The following is a 19684-nucleotide window of genomic DNA, read 5'->3' as shown; positions in this document are numbered from 1 at the left end:
GAGACGTTCGATGTGGGCGTGGGTGTGAGACGGACTAGCGGGGAGGGCAGCCACTCAGCAGAGCAGCAGCAGCAAAGTCCTCGTAACTCCTCTCGCGTTCTCTCATCTCTCCAAATCGCGGCCGCGTGGGAGCGAGTGAGCCCGTTTTAAACAGCTTGCAAAGGTTACCGCCATGACGCCGCCGCCGCCGCCGCCGCCGCCGCCGCCACCGCTCGCCAGACTCATTTTCTTGCTCATCGCGTCGATGTGAGCAGTGGTGGCCGAAGCGCTGGGGCTAGTCTCACGCCCAAAATACATACACAGGATGTACCGGTATGTACAAGTGGTAGATACCTAGTCCATACATGGTACCTGTACAGTACCATACATATTACCTACAACAAGGCATGCCCCCAAAATAGAACTCTGCGTGGCAAAACTTGCATGGGGGGGCTCATGGCGCACACCTGGGCCAATCCAACCTTCTCCCCCCTGCGGATGGCGCTTGCAAAATGAAAGAAGAAGAAAAAAAAACCCAGGCCTTGGCACCTGGCACTGCCCCACCCTCTGTCCGCAATCAATGCAACGGCCGCGTTTCGTTTTTGCGCGTTCATGTCTCGCATCTTGAAGGTCGTAGGTATGTAATGTACTCGTACTCTACTACCTGTGTACTCTAGTACTGTGTACTAGTCATCTACTCTACCGCAGTAGTAGACTTTTGTTCCCACGGCACCGCAGCAGCGCACCACGACACCACTCAATCGTCCTCGCCGGGCGCCTGTCCCTCAGTACACAGTACACAGTACACAGTACCAGTATGTACGGTATGCGCCGTCCACGCAAGCCCAGCCGTCAACTCGACTCCATCGTCCTGCACTTTGTAAGCCAGGCAATCCCTTCCCTATCGACCTCGACCCACCCATGCACAGCCATGGGCTATGGGCTTAGTGGCCGCGTCTGATCCCTGGACTCGACTCGACCGCACCGGTCCTGGTCCTGGTCCTGGTCGGTCCCCTCTTTGTCTGGCGGCTATGGCCTGCATAGGTACATACAATATGTACTGCTCTTGGCTAACGTGTCCTCTCCGTCTCTGTAGGACTATGTATGTACGCCATGATCGTTGAACCCGCTTGGACCACTGTGCACCACGCTGACTCCGCTCTCGCCTCAAGGACTGCTTCTACGCCAGTGTCTTTGAACATGAGAACCCATCCCTCAAGACCCTGCCGCTGGCTGTCCAGCAGAAGCAAATCATAGTCACCTGTAATTACGAGGCGCGACGGCGTGGGCTCCACAAGCTGCAACTCATCACGGAAGCCAGAAGGCTATGCCCCGACGTCGTCGTTGTGTTGGGAGAAGATCTCACGAGGTTTAGAAATGCGTCCAAGCAGTTGTATGCCTACTTGAGATCCTTCTCCTGGAACTCACGCTGTGAGCGTCTAGGCTTGGACGAGGTCTTCATGGACGTCTCAGACATGATCGACTACAATCTCGCCTTACTGGCCTCTGCTACCCAAAACTCTTTCTTCCTGCTGTCCAAAGAGGATCCCACTGTTGGCTTCGAGTTGGATGCCACCCGTGTAGTCGGTCACGTCTACCCAGAAACAGTGCATCGTAGTACCTCAGGTAAGAGCTTGGATAGCGCTGCTATGTATATCACGTGGCGTAGCAGCGTCATGGCCACGTCACTTGAGACAATCTTCTCTGGCTTTCGCCCAATGACATGTCGTCTACCCAAAACTCACAGCACTGAGGCACTTACTCTACAAGCCAGACCAGAGGCTGGTGTATTCATCACGCTAACCAATGCGTGGCAGACGTTCCGTCGTCGTCGTCGGACCCTCTACACATCCGGCTGCTTCTGGCAAGCCATCTTGCTCAACACCTACGCACAAGGCTGGAGGAGGAGACCGGATATACTGCCACAGCCGGTATTGCTACCAACAAGCTTCTCTCCAAGCTTGTTGGAAACCAGCACAAACCCAATGCTCAAACGACTCTCCTTCCGCCCTACCTGGGCACAGACGAAACGGGCCATGATAATGTGACCGCATTCATGGACGAATTGGAAATTGGAAAAATTCCTGGTATTGGCTTTAAAATCGCGCAACAGTTGCGTTCAAAGATAGTGGGAAGAAAGGCCAAGTTTGAGGATGGTCTCGTATACGGTGACACCAAGGAAAATGTACTTGTACGCCATGTCAGAACCCACCCTGGCATGAGTCCAGATGTACTCGAAAGAGCGTTAGGAGGCCCTGGTGCGCCACAGGGTATAGGGGCCAGAGTGTGGGGGCTTCTCCACGGATCAGACGAAAGTGAAGGTGAGGTGCCATGGCTGAAGTATAGCCTAGTATTCACGTTAACATGTAGTCCCGTCGCTAGTGGGTAAAGCTCGAGATATACCCAAGCAGATTAGCATCGAGGATAGCTACATACGCCTTGACACTCTCGACAAAGTGATCAATGAGCTGACAAAGCTGGCGAGGAGCCTTTTGAGAAGAATGCACACAGATCTCTTAGAGGACGGCGATGAAATCGCAGTGGATGCTACAGCCTCCTCGAACTCAGTGACTCCTTCGAAGCGATGGCTGGCACAACCAAGAACCATAAGGCTTTCAACACGACTACGACCAACACAAAACCAAGACGGCAGCCGGAACCGCTCGTTTGCTCGGACATCTCGATCTGCGCCCATGCCGAGATTTGCTCTAAGCTTGGAGGAAAGCGTGGACAGACTGGCGGAGAAGCTGGTTGGCGAAACCCTGTTGCCCTTGTTCCGCAAGCTCCATGCTGAAAAGCAGGGATGGAATCTCAGTCTAGTAAACGTTGCTGCGACAAACATGGCAGATGGAGCAAGCGAGACAGGTGGTGTTGGGCGAGATATTGGCAAGATGTTTAAGCGGCAAGACCATGTACTCAAGCAGGGCAAGGTGCAGGGGGAAGAGAGTGCCTCGACAAGCGCACGTGAGTGTGAGCTAGGAGATGGCTGGGACGAGCAGCAGCAGTGTGTGGCAGAACCGCCCCAGAGGAGCAGCAGCCTTGGGGGTGTCGGTTCTGAAGACCTGGCGACATGTTCTCAAGAAGAGTACTTCGGACCCTCGGACGCCCAGGCTTCCGAGGAGGATGGCGTGGCCGCCACCGATACATGTTGCTGTGACCGGTGCGGTGCTATGATGCCCGTCTTTGCCATGGGCCCTCATGCTCGATGGCATGAGCAGATGGACACGCAGAACTAGGTCCAAATCAAATCAAGTTAAGTTGGGCGGAGCGGGAGTTCATGTTGGTCAACTGTTCACATGTGTGGTTGCATCTTCAATGTTGGACCTCGCAAGCCATGCCCAGATAGGCTAATTACGAGACCCACACCTTCCCGAACAAGACATCCGGTGACACGGACTTATCCCATGGCATGTGATGCATGTTCCAACCTTCTTCCATGGACCTTCGCCCATGTGGTCAGCTAAGGGTATTCTCAAGTGCTACTTTCATCCTACCTGACTGCGCTATGTGACCTGTCTGTCTGTTCCATTGACCTCGCCCCTTTGTAGAGACACTCGTCATCGTCACGATGCCCGGCTCCTCACGCCTGCCGGTCAGCCTGCGCGACACCTTCAATGCGCGCAAGACCTCCGCCAAGGGCCAGTTCGTTGCGGCCAACATAGATGTGTACGTGCTGCCCTCTCATGTCTGATGTTCCACTCTTCAAACCCGTGAGCTTGTTGCGTTCGCCCCATGGCTGACGCCTCCTACAGTTTGCGCAATGTCGTCTTCCTCCTGTTCCTCCTCCGCTGGACGCGTGTGGCCTTTTACCAGCTCAAGGGCCGCGGCATTTTCGGCTCCCTCGCCGACCTGTACATTAACCTTCGTCGCTACCTCTATGGCGTCTTCTTGCGCCTCCCGGGCATCCGCACCAAGGTCCAGACTGAAGTGTCGGAAACGCTGCTGAAACTCGAGCGCAAATTGGTACCAAGTGGTCCGGGCCTTGTGCGCATCACCTCGATGCCCGCCGAAGGCTGGACCGCCGAAGAGGTGCGCAAGAAGCTGGGAGAGCTTGCCAGCATGGAGCATACACGCTGGGAGGATGGCAGGGTCAGCGGCGCCGTCTACCACGGCGGCGATGAGTTGATCCGTCTCCAGACGGAAGCCTTTGGCCAATTCACCGTTTCGAACCCGATCCACCCCGATGTCTTTCCCGGCGTTAGGAAGATGGAAGCCGAGATCGTAGCCATGGTCCTATCGCTGTTCAATGCTCCCGAGGGAGCAGTAGGCGTGACCACGTCCGGGGGCACCGAGTCCATCCTTATGGCCTGTCTGTCGGCGCGCAACAAAGCTTTCACAGAGCGCGGTGTGTCACAGCCTGAGATGATTCTTCCAGAAACTGCGCATACCGCGTTCCGTAAAGCCGGCGAGTATTTCAAGATCAAAGTGCATCTTGTCGCATGCAAAGCCCCGAGCTACAAAGTGCATCTGTCCTCCGTGTCCCGCCTTGTCAACCCTAATACAGTCCTTCTGGTTGGGTCGGCACCAAATTTTCCCCATGGCATCATCGATGACATCTCTGGGCTCAGTAAACTTGCTCTGAAGAAGAAACTACCTCTTCATGTGGATTGCTGTCTCGGTTCCTTCATCATCCCTTTGCTGCCCAAGGCTGGCTTTGAGTCGGAACCGTTCGATTTCCGGTTGAAGGGTGTGACCAGCATCTCGTGTGATACCCACAAATACGGGTTTGCCCCCAAAGGCAACTCGACGGTGCTTTATCGCTCAGACGAATACCGCAAATACCAGTATTTCATTTCGCCTGATTGGTCTGGAGGTGTATATGCCTCGCCGTCCATCGCAGGCTCTCGACCTGGCGCACTCATCGCTGGATGCTGGGCCAGCTTAGTCAAACAGGGTGAGAATGGATACATTGATGCATGTCACAAAATCGTTGGTGGCATGAAACAGATTGAGACTGCAATCCGTGAGAGACCGGAGCTTGCTTCGGACTTGAAGGTCATTGGTCGTCCTCTTGTATCAGTTGTGTCCTTCCTGTCGAATACGCTAGACATCTACGATATCGCAGATGGAATGTCGACCAAAGGATGGCATCTTAATGCGCTGCAGAGTCCACCGGCGATTCATGTCGCCGTCACCTTGCCAATTGTCGCGGTGGTAGACAAGCTAATTGAGGATCTCGTCGAGGTCACAGAGGAGGTACGGGATGCGGAAAGGCGAAGGGTGGCAGAAGGCAAGGGCGCCAAAGGGGTGGTCAAAGGCGATGCAGCTGCACTCTATGGTGTCGCTGGGAGTCTACCAAACAAAAGTGTGGTGGTCGATCTGGCGAAAGGTTTTCTGGATACATTATACAAGGTCTAGAGACGTAGCTTGGTTTGTGCTGCAGAATGCTCTTATTCGCAGCTTCACCAAGTGTTACATTGATATACAGATAGGAGCGGCATGCAATCTAAGCTATTGGACTTGACGCCTGCGAAGCAGCAGCAGCAGGCAATCGTGCAGCTGATTCCTCGAGCGGAAGCTTTCGTCTCGGTCGCTTGAGATCCCCTTCGGTAACGCCATTTAGGCCAATTTTTGTCACGCCCATGACCGGTGGATCTCCCTTCTTCACGAACTCATATAGGCCAGGCAGCTTGTTTCCTGCCAATCGGAAAGCATCGCGTACGACTTGTTCGTGCAGGTCGCCCTTGATTTCAAAAATGATCTTGCTCACAGCTACCCGGGCAGTCCAGCGGTCAAAACTTCCCTTTCCCTTTCCCATTCGCACATCGTTTCCGCTGGTGTAAACTCCAATATTGGCGGCAATGCGCATGTACATGCGGAACTTCATGCCTCGTAGTCGCTTCTTGATGGTTTCCTCGGCGATGCGTAGCTGATGGGCGCTAATTCTCCGGTCATGGTCACGCATGCGGATGCCATAGTCGCCCCACACGACCGTGGTGCCGCGCATGCTGCCACCGGTGGGCACACGGCAACGGCCTTTGCGTGATTTGCGTGACTCTCCTGCCTTTGGGGCAAGGTAATTAAGACGAGCTGGTGTCGAAGAGAGACAGCGGACAGAGGGTGACGAGATGTGAGCTGTGGCGGATGGACATTGCGGCGAAGGACTATTTGGCGCGAATGCTGCGTATCTAGTTAGCATTGCGTCGCCGCCGGCAGCAGAGAGTCACCAACGACGCGGGCGGCCAGCACCGAGACTCAACTGGCCGAACCGTGCAAGCAGGCCTTGCGGTATCCTCGGGGGCGGCATAGTGTTGTGGTGGTGGTGCTGCTGGATTTCGCAGTCGAGCGAGTCAACCAGCGTGCCGCCAGGAGAGTGAAGTTCTCGCCAAGCCAAGCCAAGATTACATGCCACCCGCCCCGTCATGTGTGGTCTGCGGTTCCGGCGCAAGCCACATCTTGCGCCACTCTACTATCACCGCCTATGTGGGATATATTGCGATTGCGACATCTACATTACCGAGTTGATGCAGTTCAAGTACCGTTTAAACCCACGAGCAACAGTTGCACCGGAAAAGTAAAGATATCAGCCTTTACATCGCTCATTAGCATATTAGCTACTTGTTGGGTTACCTCTATACCGGTATGCACCTTGGCTACTAATAACTATGGTCAAATCGCGCTTTCCAAGACTCCAGAAAGTCACCATGCTCGATGAACATGCGCTCATACTCATAGCTACAGGCTGAGATAGAGATGAGGTAGAGGGCCATACCGTTACGGACGAGGTTCGGGTATCCTACCCGGTAAATACTAGGGTCGTAGCAGCTTTAGAACCTTTCTCGGACTCCCCTCTCCGCTCCCACTTTTTCCATGTTTGATATCTGACTAGGTCGCTGTCATCAGCAGCAGTTGCTGCTGCTGTTGCCCTAGGATTGATACGGGCGTCAATAGCCTCGTCGAACGGCATCATTACTGACAACCTGAGGGCGTCTCACCAGGGCGGGGCGCGCCGCTGAGCCTTTGTACTCACTCCGAAGCGCCCGAAAAGAAACATGGTCGCTAGTAATTCCGTAAGGCCTATTGGCCCAGACAGTCTCGCAGTAGTATTTTAGTATGGGTGGAGCATCGAGAGTGTTAACTGGTAGCTTTCGCCGGGGCGGCGCGTGGATTAATTACAAATTGGTCTTCGCGCGCGTTGTAGTTGCCATAATGGCCTAATAGAGCTTAACGCACATCTTGTATTAAGTGAGTATATATTGTGTAGTTGACCCTGTAGAGTAAGTGTCTGAAGCCCAGGTAGATACATATGTAGTCCTTGGCTGACGGCTGGCCTGAGGTCGGTCACGTGGCTGGGGCATGGCCAAGACCTCCACAGTCCCCGATTGGCTGCACGAACCCCGTCAACGCGAGACCATTTGGGAATTAGTCTAATACTGCTATCACACCTAATAATATTACTTGATAGAGTGATGAAGATGTATCTTTCGAAAAAAGAGATCCTACATTGCTACCGAAATCGACTACACACCGACCAAGATATAGCCGCTTGAGGCATGTATTTGATCTGCCCCGGTCCGTGCCCGGGTCTGTACCGTAGGACCTGGGACTCTCGTACTTGGAGGTGCTGCTGCCTTACCGTACGGTAGGTACCGGTAGCGCGCCTGCTGACTACGCGTCAACGCGTTCTCGTGCGTCCCCAGTTGTCCACGCTTCTTCTTTTCGTTTGTCTGCCCCCACCCACGAACAACTTCCTGGTACAACTGTGGGTTGATTTTATTTTCGTTCTAGTGCTGTATTTTCGTGATCACGCGCGTCTTTCCCTTTGACGTACATCCCAAAATGCCTGCCGACATCCGCAGCTTCTTCGGTGGCGGCCCCAAGCCCACGTCCGGCAACCAGGGCTCACAGAAGCAAGACGAAGAGCCACCCAAGAAGGCAGCCATCAGGAAGAAGGGGCGAGTCAATCGTGTTGTTGACGACTCTGACGATGACGAGGGAGACTTAGTAATGTGAGTTTAAACGGGGCCTTGTAGAGTCGCTATGCCATCTAACCTTCGCGCAGATCGAAAAAAGCCACGCTCCAGCAACCGCCGCCTAAAAAGATCAAGCGGGAACCGACTCCCAATTTAGAAGAGACTACGACCTCGGCCTTCTTCGCGAGTACAAACATGCCCAAGCGCTCTGAGCCCTTTCAAAAGAAGGTCCTCAACATGCCCAAAGACACACACAGGGTAACGCCGACCAAAGCGCATGGAAAAGCGTCCAAGGTCGCAACTTCAACTTCCAACGGGAGGGCTTCTGGCAGAACTAGGAAGCCTGTGACATCTTATGCAGAGAGAGATGACGACGATGAATTTCCAGACGATGATTTCGCTGAGGCCGACGACATCTTCGGGGATGAAGTCAAAAGCAAGGGAAGAGGCAAGGACGACTACTCTGCATCATCCGAAAGCGACCACTACGTCGCAGTGCACCTGCCGCACCGTGAAACACCCCGAGCCCTACTTGGAAGGAAGCTTCTTAAAAACGAGGACGACTTTATGCCAGGGGAGGATGACGTAGAAATGAAGGATTCAAGTGCGGAGGAAGATATGCCAGAATCTCAAGAAGATAAGCAGGCTATGAAGAGCAAACGCAAGACGCCTACCTCTGTCGGACACAAACGGAAATCGCCTGAACTCGACGCTAACGAGGAAAAGAAAGACGAAGACAGAGAAGAGATCAGGCCCAAAAAAGGCTTCGTTAAAAAAGACACATGTGCAAAGTCGCCTGTGAGGAAGAAAGCGAGAAAGGAAGAGGTGGCAGAAAGCGCTGATATTCAAGCCATCTATGATAGTATTCCCACAGTTCGTGCACCAACCCCGCCAGCCAGGAACCCTGACGCCAAGTTCGACTGGAGGGCAAATGCAGGACGAGCTGACCCTGCACCGCTTTCAGGGTCTTCTGGAGATATGCCATCAGGCTCTGAGACCTGTCTTGCTGGTCTCAATTTTGTTTTCACCGGCGTTTTGCAAAGATGGGGTCGTACAGAAGCGCAGGAATTAGTCAAACGTCATGGAGGCAAGGTCACAGGTGCGCCGAGTAAGAAGACGAATTATGTTGTACTAGGATCAGACGCTGGCCCTAGCAAGCTACAGAAGATAAAAGATATGGATATCAAGACCATTGACGAAGACGGCCTTACTCTTCTCATCGAAAAGCTAACAGAGGCGGGTAATAAGGGCGACTCGAAGGCGCAGGCTGCCTACAAGGAGCAGCAGCGGAAAGAAGAGGAAAAGATCCGCAAGCAGGCTGCGGAGCTCGAACAGGAAGAAATGATACACATGAAGGATATGAAAGTTGCAAATGCAGCATCCGGACGCCAGACTGCTACGAATGCCGCTGCCACTGCAGAGCCAATTATTGATTCTCGACTTTGGACTACCAAATATGCGCCAACTACTCTTAGTCAGATTTGCGGGAATAAAATCGTGGTTGAGAAAATCCAGCGCTGGTTACAGATGTACCCCAAGAATCTCAAGACCGGATTTAAGCTCGCCGGTAAAGACGGCAGCGGAGTTTTTCGTGCGATCATGCTTCACGGACCCCCAGGCATCGGGAAAACTACTGCGGCACATCTAGTCGCGAAGCTTGAAGGATATGACATTGTGGAGCGCAATGCCAGTGACACCCGCAGTAAAAAGCTGATTGAGGATGGCTTGCGAGGAGTCCTGAACACAAACTCACTCCACGGATATTTTGCCGGGGACGGAAAGAACGTAGAGGAGTCGAAGAAGAAGTTGGTATTGATCATGGACGAAGTCGATGGAATGTCTGCAGGTGATCGGGGAGGTGTTGGTGCTCTTGCCGCGGTCTGCAAAAAGACTGAAATCCCAATGATCTTGATCTGCAACGACAGACGATTGCCGAAGATGAAGCCTTTCGACTTTGTGACCTATGACCTTCCCTTTCGCCGACCAACGGTAGACCAGGTCCGCTCTCGGATTATGACTATTGCCTTTCGAGAAGGCTTGAAGATACCAGGGCCTGTTGTAAATGCGCTGATTGAAGGGAGTCATGCAGATATTCGTCAGGTTGTGAACATGATCTCTACTGCGAAACTTGATCAGGACGCCATGGACTTCGATAGGGGCAAGCAAATGTCCAAGAGCTGGGAAAAGCACGTCATCTTGAAGCCGTGGGATATTACACAAAAGATTCTTGGCGGAGGCATGTTCGCTAGCAGCAGCAACGCTACACTCAACGACAAAATCGAACTGTACTTCAACGACCATGAGTTTAGTCCTTTGATGTTGCAAGAGAATTATCTGGGTACAAATCCGATTCTGTCCCTGGGTCTGTCTGGCAAGGAGAAAAATCTCAGAAATCTCGAGCTTGCATCTCAAGCGGCTGATAGTATCAGCGATGGTGACCTTGTCGATCGGATGATTCACGGCTCGCAACAGCAATGGAGTTTGATGCCTACGCATGCTGTATTCAGTTTTGTGCGACCGGCAAGTTTTGTATCTGGCAGCACTGCAAACAATCAAACACGCTTCACTTCGTGGCTGGGCAAGAACAGCAGTGGGAACAAGCTGAGCAGGATGATCAAGGAAATCCAAGCTCATATGAGATTACGGTCTTCGGGAGATCGGCACGAAGTCCGACAGCAATATGTTCCTATTTTGTGGACAGAGCTAGTCCAAAAGCTGCAGAAACAAGGCAAGGACGCTGTTCCGCAGGTAATTGAGCTGATGGACAGTTACTTCTTGACAAAGGATGATTTCGATGCCATCATGGAATTGGGTGTCGGGCCGATGGATCAAGACAAGATCAAGATAGAGTCCCAGGCCAAGGCGGCATTCACACGAATGTTTGTAACTCTCTGCTTCTGTTATTATGTATTGTATGCTAATCAAGTTGCAGATATAACCAGCAGTCTCATCCACTGCCCTTCATGAAGGCTTCTTCAGTAGTCGCGCCCAAGAAGCAGGTAAAGGAAAAGCCCGACCTTGAGGAAGCCATCGAAGAATCCGACGACGGTGAAGTTGTGGAGGAAGTCAAAGAGGATGATGACGATGTTGACCTGTCCAAAGACAAGTACGTCAAGCAACCTAAGAAAAAGTCGGTGGCCAAGAAAGCGACAACAGCGGCCAAGCGAGGTCAGAAGAAGGCAAGCGATGAAAGCGATGAGGGAGAAGAAAACTACGTCAGACCAAAGGGTAAAGGCAAGGCCAAAGCGCCAGCCAAAGGGAAGAAGTGACGGAATGGAACGGACGTGGGCATGCTACATGTCAGGAGATGAACTTTCTCACCTCTCAGATAGAGACTCTCGTAGCACAGAATTGATATGTTGCGCGACCCTGGAAGATGAACATTGCATCCTCTTCCGTGCCATGACAATCATTACCCGACAGACTGGACGCCGGTTTGCGTGCGCCACGTGTGCCCCCGCCAGCCAATGCAAACAGGGGCCTTACAGAGATCCCCGCCCCTCGCCCTCCCCCCAGATCTACGTCACGCACAACGTCCAGGTTTGTTGTCAAGCGCATCGTCGCTTGGCCACTGGGTCTGACAACAACTCCACACTCTCGAACTCGAACAGGCGCGCATCTCATCTGGTCTTAGTGCTCGCACGTAGCCATGGAAAGCAACCAGTCAGCCGCGCGACAAGCCAAGCGCTTCCTCGATGAGCGCGTCCGCACTGATTGGGCGTTCCCCGACTCGCCAGCCCCATGGTCTGCCTCTGACGAAGAGGTACGCGATGCCCAGAGCTTCCGCGAGCGATACTATGGGGAGAGCGACTCCTCGAGTGAATCCCACGCAGGGGACGAAGGCGACGGACCGTACAAGTTTGACAATCCCGATAGCATTGGCGATGCCATAGCCCACACACGGGAGACTCGTGTGGGCCGACGACGGGCGCGACTGGAACAGGAGATGGAAGAAAACGAAGGCTTGCGTATCTGGGTCCACCGCCGGGACCTTTGGACCGGTGCTGCGAGTGTCCGCAAGTACGGCATCCGCAAGCCTCCGCATAGGGCCTCCCCAACAGCTGGTGACTTACGCGAGGTACATGCCACGCCCACGAGACTGGAATCGCAGTCGACGAGTAGCTCAGCGCCTGAGCCGATTGACATGGTGCCTATTGCTCCCCGGCTGCTTGAGTCTAATCCCATCCGTGCCTCAATCACACCCCGAGCCTACTCAGATATTTTCCAGAAGATTGTCGTCTCAGCACGAACGCCCTCGGTTCCTATCAATCTTGCCGACATGACGCAGGCACTGGTTCATGGCTGGAAGGAGACAGATGAGTGGCCGCCGCGCGTCGGGACGCCGGACCCCCTTGCGGGTAAGAAACGCGGCATCACTGGCGCAGCCCTCAATCCATACCACGGGTGCTTCAATGGGCGTCATCCCCATCTCGAAAAGAGCGTCGATAGTCTCAAGCGGATCCTACATCTGAATAGCCATCATAATGTTGATACACCAGACGGCGGCAAGGAAGAGTGAAGAACCACGCACTTGGTCATATAATTTCCCCAAAACTAAGCTGATAACCGGATCAGGAAAGGGTCCTAGGTAGCCATCCAACGGACGTGCATTAAGAACAGGGCTGCCAACATGTATCCCGTGTACGAGGCCAAGACGAGTATTGTTACGGGCGTGCAAAGAATGCCCCCTTGTGCCTACGTGGTTTTGTACGTTCTTAACGACCTACAAACTTGAAAGTACTGTAGTCTGTTACATCTAATAGATCTAGTCTTCTCTTATAGTAAGTTTATTACTACTAGCTATCCTAGCTAAGACTTAAAAGTCTAAATAGTTTACATTGTCAGGACGCAGGGCTCCGCCGGCCCTGGAGGCCCAAGCTAGACAGATGACGTGATCATGGGCAGTATAAATACCCGTGAGGATCGATACACACGGTATCGACTCGTTTGATACTCAATCGACACCTATTGTCCCAATCTACCACTGAACCTCTATCCCACACCGTGACGTCTTACATACATCAGTAATTTACGTAGGCAATAGCTACTAGCTAGTATAGGTCGTATGTTGAAAGCGTAGTTACTAAGCTTAGAGGTCATTTGGCTAATAGTAATAACCTCATAATAGATCTATGATATATCTGCTCTCTCAGGTACTATGCCACTATGGAGATTAGAAACAAGGTCCTTCATTGCAATATCAAGACTCAAGAGTATACACAATAAGCTAAGAATAGGCCTATTCTAGGGTTGCTAGACCATCTTGCTTCAATTCTTGCAAGAATAGTTGTGTGGCATCTACACAAGGCGAATCAGGTCCAAAGCAATTAATCACGACCTCTAGTTCCATCGCTGCACAGTTCCTGGCCAAGTCTAGACGCCCATAACGTTTCCAACCCAAGGCAGCATCGTGATAGGCTAAGCCCAAGGCCTCTCCCAAAATGCCTTCTTTCTTGAGTAGGCTTATCATCTCTAGGGCGTGGCGCGGCCAATGAGCCTTCCACAATTGCCGCTTTTCAGATCGAATCCTCGAGTCCAAGGTCGCCAACCGTGCTCGTCTAACGTCACTCGCCACATTAGTAGCATCACATGCTGAGCAAGCACACGTGAAGCCATAGGCCGAGGAAAGTTTTTCCTGTCGCCCCTCCTTCATTTGGTAGGGTCTTTCGTAGCTTAGGAAAATCTGTGTGTCCGCTGGTATAGCGACAACGGCATGCACGGTAATCTGACTAGATCGTGGATTCCAAGCAAACTTGGCATTGGGAACACAGGAATGGTTGAACCGTGCTGCCAAGGGACAGATGGACGTGCGGGATCCGGTTTGCCAGGCGTTGGAGTTGAAAATGTCAATCACGAGGGCGTCGCCGCATGCAGAAGGATCCTGGGCATGGAGCGAGAGGTAAGTTTGGCGTTGAGTCGGAGTGAGGAGTGAGAATTTGCTGGTGACGGAAGCATTGTTGCGAGGCTCGTGGACATTGAATAGAGGTGCCTCTCGGAGTATGAGGGTACCGGCGGCGATGTTCTCCTTTGCAAAGGAGCCAAGCCCTTCACCTGGAGAGGATCGAATGGTGTAGAGCGTGGCCATTGCTGCTGCCACTACCCTGAGATGATATTGTCGTATGCGGTTTTACCGCGCGTCAGGTGGCTAGTCAATGTTCCACAGCCAGTATACTCCATGGATGATAGCCGTGCGTACCAAAGAGTGGCGTCCGCCGCATGTTCAAACGGGATACATACCTTCATTAGTCGGCACGCCAGGTAGCGTGTTCCGGACTAGCGTAATGTCATGGTGGCAGTCGTCTTAGTCAGCGGCCTTGCCCAGCCAGTTTTTGTCAGCAATTAGTTTTATTCGCCAGGCCCGGTCAATTTCGCGCACAGGGCCAGGGACTACTACTTCCATGCTGAAGATTGTCACAAAGTTCCAGTTGGAGACAACATGCTACCATTGACCCGCCCAGGTACTATTCTTCGTTATTCCCAAACCGTCCATTCTTTATTCAAGTCATTTAATTGGCTTTTCACACGTTGCCACTGTCTACTGCCCTTTTCTGTCTTGAGCATCCACTTCATGATATCCGTTCGCTCTCTCGATAGGCTTGACTCGACACGCCTTCTCTCTAGGGCCTTTCGCGTAAGATACAAGAAATCATCCTCCCTGGTACTCGTGTCCCAAATGCGCCGCATGCGAGGGCTGTATAGGCAGCAGCTCGATCCCAGGTCGGGGTCTTCCTCGGGCACAAGCTGTATTGACTTGTTGAACAAATGCGGAATGGTAGACTGCGTGACCCTGGAGTTTATAGCTGGCCAAATCAGCTCGTCGTAGCAATCCTCGCAAACGGTGAATTCAGGTAGTGATGGAATAAAGTACCACGCTTTACGTTTGACAGCCTTGTCTCTACTGCATTCACGCTTGTATGCATTGTCACGAACCAGCTCGAGGAAGCGAGTGGCGTCCAGCGGTTGATTGACAGACCGAGCTTCGGCATCCAAGTGTACGAGTAATTCAAGATAAGTTCGTGAGCGGCGAGAACCGGTACGAAAGCTGCAGGTATCTCCGAATCTATCGTATAGATGATTGGTAATCAAACGAGAGAACAATCCTTGTAAGCTCGGAAACAGAGCTTCGAGCATTCTCTTGTCATAAGAGCAGACTGCAAAATTGGCAATATGCTTGGCATCTCTACTGTCAATAATCCCATACCAGTCCCTGCGATCACAACCTAGATCCCGAGCACCAGGACATGGCCGCTCAGTTTCAGCGATATGTGCCAGCATGTAAAGTAGGTCAAGTGAATGGAGGCAGTGCTGAACGGTCAACAGCCATGCTATACGCATCCATGGACTACTAAAGTCGCAGATTCGCTCAAAAGGCCTTCGATCAAGCCGTTTTTGTGCGAAGTGTCCTGCGAAGCGTGTCCTAGCAAAAGAGCCCTCGTAGCATGTAGGACATATGTCGAAGCTTTCGCAGCCTCGCAAACTGTACCAGTCAGCGTGACGAGATGGCGTACTTCTCAGACACGAAGGCAACGGTACCGCCGAGTCCAGTGGCCTATGCATCGTTCTCTCAAGCTCATGCTGTTTATCGTCGCTGGTGTACGACCGAGGAATGGGTGAGTTGATGTCCACAGTATGGGATGGCGCTTGGGGCAGGCCAGAAGTATGTTCAGCAAAGGGCATTGGCGGGTCTCTTTGACGCGGCGAGCTCATGACCGATGACGAATCTCCGGATGGTGATTCAGCGTGTGACTGTCGAGAGGATGTGACGGTAGCATTGTGGAACTGGTACTGCTCTTCGGGTGGCATGAAGACATCGACAGAGCAGTCGTCGACTGGATACGGGAGTGAAGAGGCTTGTGTTACCTGTGTAGACTGAAAAGGACTACAGGCATGTATGCGTTCTACAGGGGCGGGTATCATCTCAGCCCTACCATAGGAAGAGCGTGGCTTTACTCCGTCTCTGATGGGGAGTGGAGAGTGTGTGGCATGCCAATCAGCCTCATTTACAGACAAATGGCCAGGAGATAGAGGTCCCAGTGGGGCTGAGACGGAAGGCGGGGAGGGTGGTCGAGTGCCATTTGCTTTCGATGACGTCCTGGTGTTGGGAGGAGAATGGCGTCGACGAACAGGCAGCTCCGTCACCGAAGCTGGGGGGCCTGGAGACTGGGTCTGAGAATCGTGCTTGGACGGCCGTAGCGTCTGGAAAGAGTCGTGCCTGGCCGGCGATGTTTGGGAGGAGAGGTCATGCAGATCCGTGCGAAGATGGTCCCTGTACAAGTCGCTCTTGACGAAGCTGTAGCGTGCAGGCTGGCGGGCGGCACGGAGGCGCTTGGTATCGTCGGCCTCAAGATCAGAAACGTCGAAGGTATCATCCCTTGGCGGTGACGGTGACTTGGGAGGCGTATGGAAGTGGGCGGGGCTATCGCTGGAACTAGGGGCCATTGACTCTTTCTGTGGCTTCGTGTAGGCATATGGCGTCGAGATGCGCTCGGTGAAGAAGAGTGGAGGGCCTGCCGGGCTCTGGATAGCAGGCAAATGTCCCCGCTCAGCAATGCTCTGCTGCCGTCTCCGCCAGTGGAGCGCGGGGGCACTGAAGCTGTCCCCTGCTTCTTCTTCTTCTTCTTCTTCTTCTTCTTCGTCGTCGTCGTCGTCATCGTCGCCGTGGGTGATAGGCCCAGAGACGAGTATGAAGCGGCGGTCCTCAAGGGCAGGGGTCAGAACCGGGGCCACCACGGGCGGGTCAAGGCGCTCAAGCAATATTTCCTGATCGACGGTGCCCCGCGTGTTGGCTGGCGGCTGGCCCTCACAGTCCTCAGCCAGCTTCGCATCATCCTCTACGCTTGGCGATGGTGGCCATGTCGACGTATCCGGGCGGTACGCGCGATGCTGCTGCCGTGCTCGTGGCCTGGGCTGTGACTGTGGTTGCGGTCGGGGCCGTTCTCGTGCCTGTGACGGTCGTGGTGCAGCAGCGTGTCGTGGGTAGTACAAGCTGTCGGAGTCGGAGTCGTCAGAGTTCAAAGGCGCGATACGGTATCGCATCGCTGCTGCAAAGTCTGCTCTGTGTAGGTACTAGGATCGAGGGTAGCAGGAGAGGGGAGAAGGAGGGGGCTGCGCCCGCGGTTTGTACGGCGCGGTCAGAGTCGCCATGACATGTTGGGTCACCGCGGGGCTGGAAAATGGTAACCCCGTGGACGAGAAGAGGCTGTTGCAGCCGGCGGGCGTGACGCAGAAAGGCAGAGAGGCGGAAAAGGCAGCCCTGGAGAAGAAAAGACAGAAAGGCATGCGCATGTGTGTGAGAGCGGGTCGCGGCACCGTCTTGCACCCTCAAGTCTTGAGTCTTGACTGCTTCCAGCAATGCCCAGGTACCCGAGGACCGGGGCCTAAAGTTTAATAATCATACGGTAATGATACCGGTACTAATGATGAAACACACACGCCTTGTCCACCGCCAGTTCGCCCTTTGCCAACAACACAGCACTGAGCCTTGAGCAGCGTCTTCCCAACACTGTAGCAGCACGTCTGGTGCTCTTCTCCTTGCAAGTGTCACCCGTCACTGATCATGAGCGCTTCACAAGTGTAATGGATGCCCTGCAGCCGTGACGTTACAGAAGTTCAACGAGGACTGCATGCGTCAGTCTTAGGTGCGTGTCATACACCACATCACTTGCTCTATCTATGTGCTTTTAGATACACCGCCCCCCACCAAGAAGAAACACATCAAGAGGAAATGGAGAGACCACTTTACATGACCCATCCAGAACGCCTGAAACTTTCGTCTCTCGGAGTCAAATCGCGTCCGTGTCGTTGCACATACTCACCGGTATTATAGGGTATCAGAACAGTTGTAAATCTAAAAGAAAATGTGCAAATAGCCACCGTCGCAGAAAATCTGTTGAAAGATAGGGCAGCCCGACTATGAGAAGTAGTTGCCTTTGGGGATGGCGCAAAAGATGCCACTAGCCAAGGCAGAGAGGACGAGTGCGCCGACAATGGCCTGAACGAAGATGGTGTCCTGGATTTGGCGCAGAGCGGGCTCCTGGATCCAAACCTCACGGTCAAAGATTTTTCGAACCACGTTGCGCTTCTCGTACTTTGCGACCCAGGGTTCATCCTCCCATGAATTGCTCGAGCCATGCGAGCCCAGTGTGTCCATGGATGCGAGTTTGGTGTCGTAGTTCTCTGGCTCATCGTCCGAAGCGAACAGCTCCCACGGTCGTAGGTGACGGTGGTGCATACCGTGAAGAACGACGCACATGCCCTTCCACGCAGCAATGAGGGTAGAGATGCCGATGAAAAAACCGATCATGGACAAGACTCGCCAAGCGCGGCCAGCAGTACTAAGAGTAAGAAAGATGGCGACCAGGAAACCAGCGACGATGCCGCCAATCCCGAGACCACGGGCGAATAGGACACGAGGACGATTGCCGTTACATATGGTCCAGCGAATGAAGTTGGGGTGGGCCTGGCAACGCAACGACCACTCCACTGTCGTGATGACCTCTTGAAAAGCCGATGGGTGGCTGGTGTTCTGAAGAGCATGGAGCAAGGTGGTGCGTTCTTTGGAAGCCAGATTGAGCTGGCGTGACCCGCCGTCGGCAATGTAGATGGAAATGATGCGATTGATTTCCTCGCGGTATGGCTGAACGGTGACTGTTGCACGTGAGCAAGGCAACTGGGGCAGAGAGTACAGGTGGATCAAGCAAGACTTACGCGGCTTCCACCTGAGACCAGCATTCTCAAACGCACCGGCAGCACGTCGAGCGTGATCTACCTTGCCAATAGTCATACTATCGTCGCACGAGTCGAGAGAGTCCTCCCGTCTGTCAAGACTGGTGGGCGTGAGCGGGGGGGTGAAGAACGGATTTCTGCCCACTTTCTGTGAAGGCGGCGTATAGACGTTTGCAAAGTCGGAGCCCTCCAGCATGGCTGCAGCCTCGGCGTTGGTGGGCTTATTGGCGGGCTTCATCTCCATTTGCATTGACATGTCGCCGTGCCATTTGGGGGACAAGACTTGTTCGGCCTCGGGAAGCTCATCAAAGCGCTTGCTATAGTCGCGGAACCAGAGGTAGAACTGCAAATTCTCGGCCGACAGCTCAATGTATTTGAGGAAGTTCATGAAGTCCCGGATCGTGCAAGGCTGGGTATGGTGAGCGGACGAAGGGGCAGTGAAAAGGGCGGGATTTGTTGGAGGCACTTACAGGACAGACACCGCCAGCAATGATGCGGTCAAAAGAAAGAGCTTCTGGGATGCCGTGGGACATTCCGCTGCTGCCAGAGTGGACAGACTCATCGATGGACTTTTGCTTGCTCTCGCCGGAGAATGAGGCAGCCGACGAGGCTGGGGAAACGCGAGCCGGGCGACGATAAGTAAGTGGGTAGACCATGGTGTTTGACGAGTAGCAAGGCCGTGCGTGCTATGCGCAGCTCACGCGGCTTGTTAGAAACTGGCAAAAGGTGGTGAGGAGGCAAGGCAGTGGTGAGGGACACGGGGTATGCACAAAGGGCGGTAGTGGTGGTAGTGGTAGGTGGAGAGAGCAGTAAGAAAAAAGAGGAGGGGAGGGGTAGAGTAAGGAGCAGGTACTAGTGTCGTGTAGTAAGCAGGCGTTGATGCAGGATGCAGGGCTTCAGCTGGTGGGGAAAGAGCGGCTTGGGTAGGTAAATAAGTCAGTCAGTAAGTAGGCAGGTAGGTAGGCAGGCAGGCAGGTAGGTAGGTAGGTAGGTAGGTGCGTAAGTAAGCAAGTAGGTGAGTAGATGAGTAGGTAAGCAGGTGCATAAGTAAGTAGGTGAGTAGACAA

At 53.4% G+C, this 19684-nt stretch overlaps 10 protein-coding genes across 10 annotated transcripts; 5 read left to right on the top strand and 5 right to left on the bottom strand.

Moving 5' to 3' along the window:
• Positions 1-102: 102 nt before the first annotated feature.
• IAQ61_008867 (uncharacterized protein) lies at positions 103-297 on the bottom strand (the record flags this gene model as incomplete). Its single annotated transcript, XM_003836457.1, has 1 exon — positions 103-297. One exon carries the CDS (start codon positions 295-297, stop codon positions 103-105), a length of 195 nt encoding a protein of 64 aa, XP_003836505.1.
• Positions 298-796: 499 nt separating this feature from the next.
• Positions 797-3215, top strand: IAQ61_008866 (uncharacterized protein; the record flags this gene model as incomplete). Its single annotated transcript, XM_066098159.1, has 5 exons — positions 797-859; positions 1076-1081; positions 1152-1605; positions 1797-2300; positions 2362-3215. The coding sequence occupies 5 exons, from the start codon at positions 797-799 to the stop codon at positions 3213-3215; spliced, it is 1881 nt and encodes a 626-aa protein (XP_065951798.1).
• A 332-nt stretch (positions 3216-3547) lies between these two features.
• Positions 3548-5337, top strand: IAQ61_008865 (uncharacterized protein; the record flags this gene model as incomplete). The annotated part of the gene is made up of 2 exons (XM_003836455.1): positions 3548-3645; positions 3732-5337. The coding sequence occupies 2 exons, from the start codon at positions 3548-3550 to the stop codon at positions 5335-5337; spliced, it is 1704 nt and encodes a 567-aa protein (XP_003836503.1).
• Positions 5338-5425: 88 nt separating this feature from the next.
• Positions 5426-6226, bottom strand: IAQ61_008864 (mitochondrial 54S ribosomal protein uL16m; the record flags this gene model as incomplete). Its single annotated transcript, XM_003836454.2, has 2 exons — positions 5426-6099; positions 6151-6226. 2 exons carry the CDS (start codon positions 6224-6226, stop codon positions 5426-5428), a joined length of 750 nt encoding a protein of 249 aa, XP_003836502.2.
• Positions 6227-7758: 1532 nt separating this feature from the next.
• On the top strand, positions 7759-11161 carry IAQ61_008863 (uncharacterized protein; the record flags this gene model as incomplete). Its single annotated transcript, XM_003836453.1, has 3 exons — positions 7759-7928; positions 7982-10771; positions 10825-11161. The coding sequence occupies 3 exons, from the start codon at positions 7759-7761 to the stop codon at positions 11159-11161; spliced, it is 3297 nt and encodes a 1098-aa protein (XP_003836501.1).
• Positions 11162-11541: 380 nt separating this feature from the next.
• Positions 11542-12411, top strand: IAQ61_008862 (uncharacterized protein; the record flags this gene model as incomplete). The annotated part of the gene is made up of 1 exon (XM_003836452.2): positions 11542-12411. One exon carries the CDS (start codon positions 11542-11544, stop codon positions 12409-12411), a length of 870 nt encoding a protein of 289 aa, XP_003836500.2.
• A 720-nt stretch (positions 12412-13131) lies between these two features.
• IAQ61_008861 (uncharacterized protein) lies at positions 13132-13977 on the bottom strand (the record flags this gene model as incomplete). Its single annotated transcript, XM_003836451.1, has 1 exon — positions 13132-13977. The coding sequence occupies one exon, from the start codon at positions 13975-13977 to the stop codon at positions 13132-13134; it is 846 nt and encodes a 281-aa protein (XP_003836499.1).
• A 386-nt stretch (positions 13978-14363) lies between these two features.
• Positions 14364-16928, bottom strand: IAQ61_008860 (uncharacterized protein; the record flags this gene model as incomplete). The annotated part of the gene is made up of 1 exon (XM_003836450.1): positions 14364-16928. One exon carries the CDS (start codon positions 16926-16928, stop codon positions 14364-14366), a length of 2565 nt encoding a protein of 854 aa, XP_003836498.1.
• A 106-nt stretch (positions 16929-17034) lies between these two features.
• On the top strand, positions 17035-17280 carry IAQ61_008859 (uncharacterized protein; the record flags this gene model as incomplete). The annotated part of the gene is made up of 1 exon (XM_066098158.1): positions 17035-17280. The coding sequence occupies one exon, from the start codon at positions 17035-17037 to the stop codon at positions 17278-17280; it is 246 nt and encodes an 81-aa protein (XP_065951797.1).
• A 522-nt stretch (positions 17281-17802) lies between these two features.
• IAQ61_008858 (uncharacterized protein) lies at positions 17803-19273 on the bottom strand (the record flags this gene model as incomplete). The annotated part of the gene is made up of 3 exons (XM_003836449.1): positions 17803-18539; positions 18600-19026; positions 19088-19273. The coding sequence occupies 3 exons, from the start codon at positions 19271-19273 to the stop codon at positions 17803-17805; spliced, it is 1350 nt and encodes a 449-aa protein (XP_003836497.1).
• Positions 19274-19684: the final 411 nt, after the last annotated feature.

Source organism: Plenodomus lingam, assembly GCF_022343315.1.
Source record: "Plenodomus lingam strain CAN1 chromosome Unknown contig_5, whole genome shotgun sequence".
Lineage (NCBI taxonomy): Eukaryota > Fungi > Ascomycota > Dothideomycetes > Pleosporales > Leptosphaeriaceae > Plenodomus > Plenodomus lingam.
Note: the sequence above shows the minus strand (reverse complement) of the source record. Positions and strands in the feature narration are given on the sequence as shown.